Source organism: Grus americana, chromosome 24, assembly GCF_028858705.1.
Source record: "Grus americana isolate bGruAme1 chromosome 24, bGruAme1.mat, whole genome shotgun sequence".
Classification (NCBI taxonomy): domain Eukaryota; kingdom Metazoa; phylum Chordata; class Aves; order Gruiformes; family Gruidae; genus Grus; species Grus americana.
In genome coordinates this window covers 5,072,234-5,083,568 of record NC_072875.1, presented here as the reverse complement: position 1 = coordinate 5,083,568, position 11,335 = coordinate 5,072,234, and the positions used below count along the sequence as shown (strand labels likewise).

At 43.4% G+C, this 11,335-nt stretch overlaps 1 protein-coding gene across 8 annotated transcripts in view; it reads left to right on the top strand.

Annotated features, from left to right (window-relative positions):
* The first annotated feature begins 1,825 nt into the window (after positions 1-1,825).
* APLP2 (amyloid beta precursor like protein 2) overlaps positions 1,826-11,335 on the top strand; it is a 48,033-nt gene continuing 38,523 nt past the window's right edge. For 2 of the 8 annotated variants that reach the window (XM_054803196.1, XM_054803192.1), the window contains exon 1: positions 1,826-2,011. In XM_054803196.1, the coding sequence (XP_054659171.1) occupies positions 1,916-2,011 (96 nt within the window). In that variant the 5' untranslated portion in view covers positions 1,826-1,915. The remainder of the gene's footprint in view (positions 2,012-11,335) is intronic. The other 6 variants (XM_054803197.1, XM_054803194.1, XM_054803195.1 and 3 more) reach the window with 4 other exon arrangements.

Below are 11,335 nucleotides of genomic sequence, written 5' to 3'. Positions count from 1 at the left end.
GGACGCTGCTTTCTCATCTTAGCAGCCATTCTCCTACCATAAATTATTAAATCCTAGTAAGTTTTGGCAGACTTTGCATCCCTCTGTACCGAGACTTTTGTGACTTGATTTTGAGAGGTTTTATTCGAGAGGTTTACTTCAGTTTCTGCTGTGCCCCAAAATTCAGCTATTCACATACCCCAAATTAACAGGCCCTTTTATTTTTTTTGGCATTAGCTCACAGAGGGGTTGTGAACATTAATTCTGACTGAGCACGATGTAAATATTAAGTATTAAAAGTATATTAATTTATATAGCACTTTAAATGCTGCATAAATTCAATCTCGAATGAAAGCCCCTATCCAAAGATTTATAAAGAGCTTGTACTTTTTGGCCTGGGGAGAAAGAAAAATACCTCCTTTTTTTAAGACACGGGAAAAGCTTAACTTGAAATGTCCTGTTATTTACTCATGTATTCATAGTGCACAATAAAATAGTTACATTAAAATGTATCCGTTTTCCAAAAGAACTCGTTAACTCCATTTTCCAACTGAATTTGGCCAAGTTGAAAAGAAAATTATATATGCCAGAGGACTGCAGTAAAAAGAGATTTAAGGGTTTTCAAATACTATAGAAAAGAGACTATAATAAGTGACTAGTGGACTAGTCAGCTGTTTTAATTAAAACTGGGCTGCTTATTGATCTATCGTACAGATTTACCCCCATCTGCAACATTTCAGCAATATTCCCTTTGACCATTTCAGAAAATAGCGCTTCTAATAGATGCTAAAGAATATGGAAGTTGAGAATGGCAATGTTTTATAACTATGCGACATTTTGTACAAAGATCTTATTTTAAAAATTTTCTTGTTATAAGTAATGTGGTGAAATTAAAATAGTGTTGATGCAAATTTGGCACAGTTAGTTTTTTAAAGCCAGAAATGTGACCTTAGCGGCACCAGCTGCGGCAGAACATCTGCACTGAACGAAACCGGAGACATGGCAGTTTCACAACACCCAGCGCACCAACTGGAGGTGGTGGTGATGATGATGGTGATGACGATGATGTCATGGGGATAAAAGCCCATTGTCTAATTAAAGTTTACGGAGAGCTTTGCTGTGCCATCTTCTCTTCCAGGTAGTGCCCACTGAGCACCCACCCTCAGTGTTGGTGGCAGGATGAAGCAACTTATGATTATTAGTGAATTGCTCAATTTTGGGGAAGAAACCTGAAAAAGCACAACTGTGTTGGTTTTTATTGCAAAATAAGGGCTTGGAGCTTGCTGACCATAGGTCAAGGGTTTTAAGAAATCAGGGACAGATGTAGAGACAGTACTCTTTTTAGAATGGGGAAACTCCATTGTTTCCTCACTGAGCGCCTCATTTTCCTTTTATTACCTCAGGAAACTGCCTCATCTCCTCAGTGGTGGGGAGAAGCAGCAAGGCTGGAGGGCCTTTAGTCCATAGTTCCCCCATACAGCCCGCGGCCTTTTAGGCTCTTCGATGTAATGAATTTCACGTGGGCTGTTAATTTTTACAGAAGCCTAAAGATAGAGGTGTAAAAGCCCCCCGGGACGTTTGTTTTCCTTCAGGGCCTCCCCACCTCCTCAGCTCTCTGCTCTGGCCGCCATTTCCCGGCGGGAAGGAGCTCGCCCCCGTGGGCGGGGCGGCCTGCCCCGCGCATCCTCCTATTGGCTGGTAGCGGGGAAGGGGGTGTGGCCCCCAGGCCCAGACGTCCTTACTCACCCGGGAGTGGGAGCTCCCTTCCTGGGCGGTGCGGCGATTGGCCGCCAGGCGGGGGCTGAGGGACGTCACTCCTCCGCATCTCCGCGATAGGGCAGAGTGGCGGGGCGGGGGTGGGGCCTCGCGAGGCGGCTCCCGGCGCGCCGCCGAGGGGGGCGCTGAGGCCGCAGTAGCGCTTGGGCGGCGGCGGCTGATGGTGGCGGCGGCGATGGGTTTCGCGCTGCGCTTTCCCCTCCTGCTCCTCCTGGGGCTCGCCGGCCCCGCGGCCACGCTCGCCGGCTACATCGAGGTGGGTAGGGCTGGGGGGGGGGCGGCCGGGCTTCGGCCGTTGGGGGCGCGCGGGCGGCCGTCGTGGGGCACGCGGGCGGCCGTTGGGGGCTCCGCGCCGCTGCGCTTCTCCTCAGGAGGCTGGGGCAGCGGGGGCGGCCCCGCTCCGAGCGGGATCCCCGCCGGGAGGGGTACCGGGTGCCGCCTGCGGGGCGGAGGGGGCCAGGTATTGTCTGGCGTGGAGGAGAGGCTGCGGCGAAACCGGGCTCCGGCGCAGCCGAGGCGGGACCTTCTCGCCATTTTACCGGGTGTTCCCTCCACCGCTCCCCGGGCGGCGAGTTACCCCGGGGTGGGTGTGTGTGTGTGGGGGGGGCTGCGTTCTCGTCCGGGGTCAGCCTGCAGCTGGGCTGCGGTTGTGAGTTCAAGGTGTCTCTGCTTGCATGGAAGGACCTGGAGGTTGACCAGCTTCTGCGAGACCCTCTAGGGGTAGGCGGTGGTGGGTCCGTGTTTTCCCCCTTGTTTTCAGGAAAGCATTCCAACCAGATCCCTTATCTGGCCAAAGATCGCATGGTTTAACAGCTTCATTTCACTGGGGTGCTTTGGGGGGGGGGTGTGTTTTTTTTGAGAAGTGACCTCTGCATTCTTGGCACGGTAACAAGGGCTGTGAGCTTCAGATTGGTCTAGAAGCTTAGAAGAGTATTAGAGGGCAAATTCGTAGAGAAAAGCCTCGGTTAAAGGAATCCATTTGGTTGCTATCTGCTTGATAGATCCCGAATAAACCTTCGGGTTGGAACTGTTACCTTTTGGAGGGATGCATCAGCCAAGTGTAAACGGTGTGCATTTAATGTAATATTTGCTTAGATGCTGCAATTTACATACGTGTATACACACACATATATACACACGTGCATATATATGAGAATATATATTACATTCATATCTCTCTATATGAAAGTAATTGAAGGGGGAAAATTCTAACTTTATCCCTAAAAATAAAAACTTTGTGTAATCTAACTATCTAAATGGCAAGATGGATAGGAAGAAATCTTGGCCATTTAAGAACTTTACACTCTAACCTATTAGAGTGAAACAGCAAAACAAAGAGCAAAGTACATGCTGAGCCTCAAACATGGTACATAAATAGAGTTTAATAATCTACACCTGAATGTTGTTTGGAATTACAAAACAGCTACATCTGTCTTGTATAGATTCTGGGTTATTTAGGGATGGATAAAGAACAGGCTTGTGGCTACTTGTGAATCACTTGATTTGACAGGTTATAGTAAAACTTAACAGGCTTGGTTAAGCAGAACATCTACCTCAGTGCAATGCAAAAATCCAAAGCCCTAAGCTGGCAGTAATTACTAAATGGCAGTAAGCATGGTTCTTTAATATTTTTAATATGTGTCGTGCGAAGTTAGTCCAGTCAATGACTTCTGCTTACTCAGCTGCTATTGAGGAATAGTATTCCACCTACTTTGTACCAATCCTGCTGTAAAACTTCTATAAATCAATGGAACATGGCGATCATTGCCTTTGGAAAAACTTGTGCAGAGGTTATGTTGCAGGAAAGATAACTTAAGACTCGGTAGGGCTGCTCAGAGGGAATCTAGCTAACGCCAAGATTAGGTTACTTGGCACTGGCTTGGTGGTAGGGGACTGTCCTGGCTGCTCCGTGGTGACTGTGCTACATGGGATCTCTTGCACCTGCTTGGAAACTCCTCCAGCTGTAGGTCACTTCCTCTGTCATATCCAAGACAAATTCGACTGCTATGCACATCCCTTCTGGAAGCTGCTGCTTCTGGATGTGTGCTACAAAATGCCAAGTTGGAAAACAAACCTAGCTGTAATTTTATTCCGAAGCCTTGTGTCCATCTGATGAAGCAGATCCCAGAGTCACGGGGTTGGCAAAGGGTTTGGCAGTGTCAGATCTCGGCACCCCAGGAGGGGCAACCCCAGAGAATGAGGGTGTTAACCTCTTTGAAAAGGATTAAAATGAAACCGTTTCTGTCTCGTTTTTTTTCAGAGGATCACGATCAGGTTGGTTTGACAGGCTGTGGGTTTGCAGCAGTCTATCGGCTTCACCGACATGAGTCGGTACTAGCGTGGGGTTACGTTAGTGCAGCAGGCTGTCCTCAGTGCCTCTTCAATCTGTTCAGCCATTCCTGCAGCAGAATTTGCATCCTCCGAAGGCACGACAGCCACCTTAATCTGCTGACACAAAATGTCAACTGTGACATTTTAATTCTTATTTTTGCTGCATCCTCTCCTGTTGTCTTGTCCGTGGGAGACTGCAGCTCTCAAGTCTTTCCTGCTGCTAGATTTTCTTAAGAATGCTATCTTGAAGCAGAGGGAAATGTTTTTTATACTGTGTTTGTTACTGAATAATATCAAGTAATGTGATGAAAAATATGCAAGAGATTGATATTTTTTTTTTTAAGTAATAAAGGTGACGTTTGAAAGCATACCGAGTTAAGGAAAATGCGTAGCAATGTCTGCAATTATTAGTTCAGTTGGATTGGCACGGTCCCATTAGGTGGATTTTCTTTTGCTTGATTATCTTAGCTACCAGTCCCTGTCCCCAGAACACCCAGTAATCTTCTTATCGACTACAATTTGTTTTTCTTTCTTTCCTGCAGAGGGGAAAGGGAGTGGTAGTTGGTTTTTTTTGTTTTGTTTTGTTTTTTTTAAATTATTGGTATGTGCACCTTTGCATAGGGCGTTCCCAAGGGCTTGTCTTTGGTGACAGTCAGTCTCCCTCGTGTGTTGATGGCAGATAACGTTTGACGATCTCCCTTACAAATGAATTTGAATAGAAGAGCTTCAAGAAATCATTGATACCCAGCAAAGAACATTTCTCTTTCCATAGTAGTATTGCATCTGAATTCAGCGACTGCTGTGTTTTGCTTGTGAAGTCGCTGAGAACTGCAAATAGGACACTGATGCCAACTGGAAAAAGAAAATAAATCTATTCTAATTTGATCTGTATTCCAATGATAAACTACTTTTGCTGTGCCCTCAAGGCCTTTAAAGATGCAAAGTTTCTTTTTTATCACTTGACCTTTTTGTATAATCAAATCTGAGGTGATGCAGGCTCGATATTGCTTTTTTAATCGCGTTCGGTTTTAGTGGCCTTTTTCCAAAACTCTCTTGAATGCTCACGTCCGTTACCTGTCTGTTTCAAATTACCAGCATTTGGGGTGAGGAGAAAACCCAACAGTGTGTTTTACAGCAGAATTGTGCGTTTTGTGCTGTTATTTTTGTATTGTATGCTTAAATTCTCACTGACAAAAATATCAGTCTCGTGCCATTTCTGCAGACCTTAGGGGCTTCTAATTGCCTGCTGCATTGAACAAAGAACTCCACCTAGGGGAAATTTCCACTTCTGTGTTGAAGTCCTGAGTAGAAACAGCTCAGTAAAATTCCAGTCTTGAGTGTGTGGCCTTCGATTTGCTTTCAGTTCCTAAAACTTCACTTCCCAGTGTGTATTAGGAAATACAATCACATTCCTATGAAAGTATATGTCATGCCTCTTCTAAGCCTTAACAAAAGCTTCCATGAAGCACAGAGATAGGCAGAAGGAAATAAAACTCTGATATTGCAGGGAGGCCCTGGAATTTCTGCTGCGTTGTAGAATGCCACAGGAAGGTAAGCTCTGCTCTTTGGAGAAGGCCTTCAGCTCTCCTTGTTTTGCATGTGAAATATTTATGACCTCTCTTAAATGTTATTTAGGCATTAATATCTCTGCCAGGGATTAACTGATTTTCGTTAATATGTTTGTTGCATTGCCTGAGAGTTATTCAAAAGCTATTCTGTAGGTGGCTTTAGCTGGATGTGAGCTTTATTATAATTACTGCTACTTCTTCAGCACCTTAGAGTGCAAGGAAGGATTAATGCCGCATCTGTGTTCTATATGCCATTTGGGCTTCTCTCTAGATGTGCTTGTAAAAATTCTGCCTTTGCTTTTTTCCTATGTATGTGTATTTTTAAGGCGTATGGACTCAATCTTGTAACCATAAGTTATTTTGACTGTAGCATCTGCTTCTACAAATGCACTTAAACCACAACCTTGTTCTTCAGTTGAAAATACAAGAGAAATACACTATCCCCAACTATCTCTTTCTTGCTGGAACAACAAAGCCTTTACTTCTGTTTCTACGCTTTGGCTTTTCAGACTCTTCTCTTTAACTACTTAGGTTTTCTAAATTGACATAATCCTTCAGATGCTTGCTCTCATGCTACTTATGTGCAGTAAAACTTAGTGTCATTGATTTTCAGTTCATGCAGTCAGCACCTCTGAAACATCTTCTTAATTTAAGATGATGCCCACTCTTAATTGGAATGCTTCAAATATTTGCAAAGTCCTAGAAACCATTCTGGTAAGGCTTCTACTTCAGAACTGTACTTGGACCTGCAAGATTGCCCCTTTTTTCTCTCCCAAAAGTGTTGTCTACACCCATAATGGGCAAGCTTTGCTCTCTCTGCTTAGCAGCAAGTTTGTCACTGGCAAATGGCATATCCTATAACTGGTTTTACCTTACTGTTTACCTTAAATGGAGTCCGTAAGGCACTTTGACTATAGTAATTTTGCCCTTTCCATTCCGATATTATAATTTTAAGCTTTTTGCTGCAGGTGCCAGTGAGTCTCAGCTTTGTGGATTGACAAAAATAGCACATTTAATTTCTCTGATTCAGGAGGGCTGGTGGCTCCTCATGAGGCACGGTAGGCAAAAAGGAAACTTGGGCATGTCACTGTGTATAGGGCTTCAGGTGGGGTGCTATAGAGGAAAGGAACAAAGGAACCCTCACTTCTGAGAGGCAATGCACAAGGAAGTGTGCGTTTCGGGAGAAATAGCTTGGCTGAGTTGTTTTAGAGTAATTTCTTAATGTTCGATTTGCACGTCTTTTATGAATCCCTGCAACTGTAAGCAGGGATATATCCCACATGTAGATCTTGCATGTGGATAACAGGGTTTTTTTTAAATCTTGTTCGGTACTAGATTTACTACCTTCACCCCCACCTGCCTTCTCAGTTGGAGTTAAATATATATTTCTGACTGTGCTTTCTCTAAGCTCTACTGCCTCGTGCGAGAACGTGGAAAATAGAAGATAGGAGTCAAATTCACCTTCTAGCATGGCTTTTAAATGGTCAATAAGTTCTAATGCTTGCTCCACAGCCTGATCGGCTCGATGTTTAAAATGCAAACTTTCATCTTTATCTGCATTTATAAAAGTTTAAGTTCCAACTTGAGATGAACGATCAAAATTCTAATGTTCTGCAAATTATGTTAAACTTCTCTTTCCAGCAGCAAAGCATAGCCTGCTTGGCTTTGTGTAATCAGGTGTCCACCTGATCAGAAACACATGTGGCTAAGCTGCTTACCAGCACTTCATTTTGAAGTATTACAGTGGATGTTTTGTCTACAGCCGGCGGGGAAAAGAAGGCCCTTGCTATTTTTGAGAGATCATCCCATATACGTATTAAACTTAGTTATAACGTTTTGTTGTCATCTTTCTTGCTGTCAGCCATGATCATGTTCTGGAGTAAACTTACCCATTGCAGACCTTCATTTTGCTTCCTACCTTCAGTGGAGTGCTGGTCGCTCGTAACTAGTGTGCAGAGTCAAATGTTGCCACTCTCCGTGGCATTCGATGTTTTATTTCACTTTCCATTTTCACTGGCGACAATGGAAAGTCAAACCACGTGTTCGTTCTCTGCGTTTCGTGAGGGAGAGAACTGATGGATGAGACATGGCCTAGAAGGTCTTTTGTTTTTCTGTTACAGGCAGACCTGGTTCCTGAACATGTATGTATGTATGTATTCATCTGTTTTTGAGATCAAGACTTGATCTCTCCTGGCCAGACTGTGCTGACTGCAAGGATAATGGCTTCACTTGAGGTGGTGGGGTTTTTGGGGTTTTTTTCCCCTGCAGATTTTTTCTAAAGATAACTATGTTATGCCTTGCAGTAATATCTTTTAGCAAAAGACTGGGGGAAGTCTTAATTCTCAAGCCTGCTGAACAGTGTCTGGCTACAGAGTTTAAATTAATCTTCTTTGTGAGTGCCTTTCTGGGGGATTCCTCTTCTGAACCTTTGAAAATTTCAGCAGTTATTTCAACTACTAGGATTCCCTGTACAGATGGGCAGTACAGCAGGTCGCTGTGGCTAGACAAGCCCTTTATGAAGCGACGTCTGAGGTTGTTATTCCATGCAGCGCGTGAGCTTTAGAGTTTATAGAGGAGACGAAATCAATAATTGTTTGGCTCGGATGGCTTTTCTGTGTTTTGAGACTAACTGAAAATCATTATGAAATGATGACTTTGAGTTCAAGTTTTTAAAGTCACCAAATATGAAGGGCTTAAAAATTGCCAGTGTAATTTAGATGTAGCCTGAAAAAACTCCAAAAAACACAGAAGATGGGAGCTGACTCTTTCCCAGTTGTCTTGGTAAAGCTTCGTGTGTCTTAACGCTGGGGTAAGGCACTGAGTCATCAGTAGTGTTACGGTTCACCTCGACTATTTACGATGTGACTAATACATGATGGTATCACGCAAAGGTGCAGCATGGATAACTGTGCTTCAGTGCTCGGATTCCAGGCTTTGGCTCCGTGCCAGGGATGCATTTAAGTAATTTCATACAGTAAGCTTCTCTCTAACAAAATTACAACAGTCAAAAGTATGTTTTGATTTGGGTCAAGGACAGACAGACACACACACAAGCACACAGAGATGGTTTCTCCTTGCTGTAACATTAGGTTGATACTTGGTGAAATTTCCATTTAGGAGTAGCTAATTATCATCCTCTTACTGACAACTTTATTTATGTTTAAATAAAAGTAGTGTTTAACCTTGAAAGTTCCCTTACTCATTTAGGTCTTTTTTCCTCCAACAAACATTTGCTGTTTAGATTTTGTTTTCAAATGTCTGATGCGCTCTGAGGTGTCAGTCAGCATTTTGGGTTTTTTAATTCTTGCAGTAGAGAGAGTGTTAACTCCCTACTATAACAGGGGCTTGCATTTTCTCATGCGGGTGCTGTGCTTGGTTTCTTTAATCTGCCACCTCAAAGCACTACAATAGTCAGTGAGGAAACCTCAAAAATCATCTTCTGGTGGTTGTTGCAAAGATGAATCAGAGGTTTGGTAAACTACTTGGTATTTTCCAGGAGTTGCACTATGCTAACTTCAGTACTGAGATGCTTAAATCAAAAGCCAAACATTTGCATTTTTAATCTTTGGGCTTTTCTTTAAAGGCTCTTACATTATTTTTAGCTCCAGCTCCCTGCCAAAAGCCTTGTCCCTTTTGTTTTGGATTTTGGGTTGATGAATCCCACTAGTTATGATGTCATTGCGTAGTGTGAAGTGACAGCAACAAAAAGAAAAATCTTGCTGATACCATCTGTTACAATAAACATTATGCACTCATGTTAGATTTCAAGTGGATTTGGAGTGCATATTCACAACAGAAGCTGGTCTCTGCTTAGACGTATGGTAACCTCCAGCGTAAAGCTTTTAATCACCAAATTCTCTATGTGGTTTTGGACTTGGCATGACGTGTTGCCAGGTCTAAGTTAAATAGTAGGGGTTTTTTTTATCAGTGTTTAATCTTTTCCCATTCATGCTGGGACTAGTAACTTGTCAAAAATGGTCCTAGAGGAATCTGCATGAATTAGTATAATTCACTAATACCAAACGCCAGTTGACTTCTTACGCCGGTAGTCTTACAATAATTGTGGCCTGAAACAGAGAGGGGCAGATTTGCTTTAATCTGCTAAGTATTCCTCTCAAAAGATTAAATGCAAAATGTTGATTCAAACCTGTGGTTTGAGTTCCCAGTGAGTATATCGGCATTTGAACGTGAGTTTTTCTTTGCATAATTTATCAAAGCTCTTGCTGAAGAAATTGAGTTTGATGTCTGGTTCGTTATACACAGCAAGATCACATACACGTTTAGAAACTCTAAAGAATGAAACAGTGTCGGGATCCAAGCTAAGCACGTTAGCTGGTGTAATGGTCTTGGCCAAAGGTTAATTCTCAAGTGTAGAGTATAGCAGTGCTCATGCATGTACTTAAATGCTGCTGTCAGGAAAAAGGGAAGCTGAGAAATGGTTGAGGGTCTGCGTTATCGTGGAAACCAGTTACTGCTTCTGAATAGAGCAGGATGCTCGCAGGTCCCATTTGGACTGTTGGAGTAAGATTAAGTGCCTCTAAGTAGTTTGAGTTGCAGGGTTTCAGATAACCACTGCATTTCCAGAGTCTTTAAGTAGAGGCTCATAGCCTCAGCTCTGGAAACGCCAAGCAGTGGAGAAGGTTGTGGGTTTGTTTTTTGTTTTCTTGGTAGCCAGGCAAAAAAGTCGGGTTTTTGTGTTTGTGGCGTATTGGTGTCCGAAGGCTGAGCTCTAATACATGAAAGTATATGGTGCTGCAGACTTACCTGGGCAAGAGCCAGACCCCGGAAGAGGCCGAGTGAATTCTTGACGGGGGCCACGGAATGAATTTTGGGTGTTCCCGTGGATGTGTGAAGCTTGGGCCTTGGACAGAGCATCATCTCACAGCAAAAGAGACTCACCGGAGGCTTGAAAAACAGGAGAAAAAGTGTTCCTGCCCCCGTCACTGCTGATAAATGCTGTCTTGTTCAAATTGCATCAATACTTGCTCTGCAACAAAGCTAGTCAGTATGTGGATATTCTGTTTAGGGCAACAGCCGCTTTCTCGGAAGCAATTTACCAATAACAAAGGCGGGAGATGAATGGCCTGCCAGAGTGCAGGCTTGATGCAATGTAGTATTTTGCACTGCTGTATCCCTACGTTGTCTGCAGCTGGTTTTATGGTCCGAATCGCAGCTTGTGATTTGCTTAGGTCCCTCACCTTCTGGCTACGTGCTTATGCTTTTATTTTTATTGGTCTTTTCATTGCATGCATGTACAAGATATATCTGAGTTTGCGAATAAGAACTCAACAGATTTCAGCTCTTGTGATTTAGTGTTACCTACGTTTGAATCTGTAGTACTGTGGTTTATGCACAGTGTTTTAGATAAATTAATCCTTCATTTTAAATGCTTGTATCTTGCTTCAGAATGTCTTCGTTTGTCAGGTTAAGAAATAAGCATCAACCAGCTGATCACCTCAAAGTCCTTTTGCCTTCTCTCCCTGTCCGCCAGGTCCTTCACTCAGCAATGTGGCTCCAAGGAGGACTAAGGAGAAGAAGAGCTGGATTTCTAACGTAGCAGGGCTGTTAAGATGGCAGGAAATCTTCTTTTGAATTTGCTTAAATGTAAAATCCGCAGTACTGACAGAAGGCATTTTGAAGTTGAGGCTGAAATTCCTAGGTTTGGGGTGGATTTGTTGCGC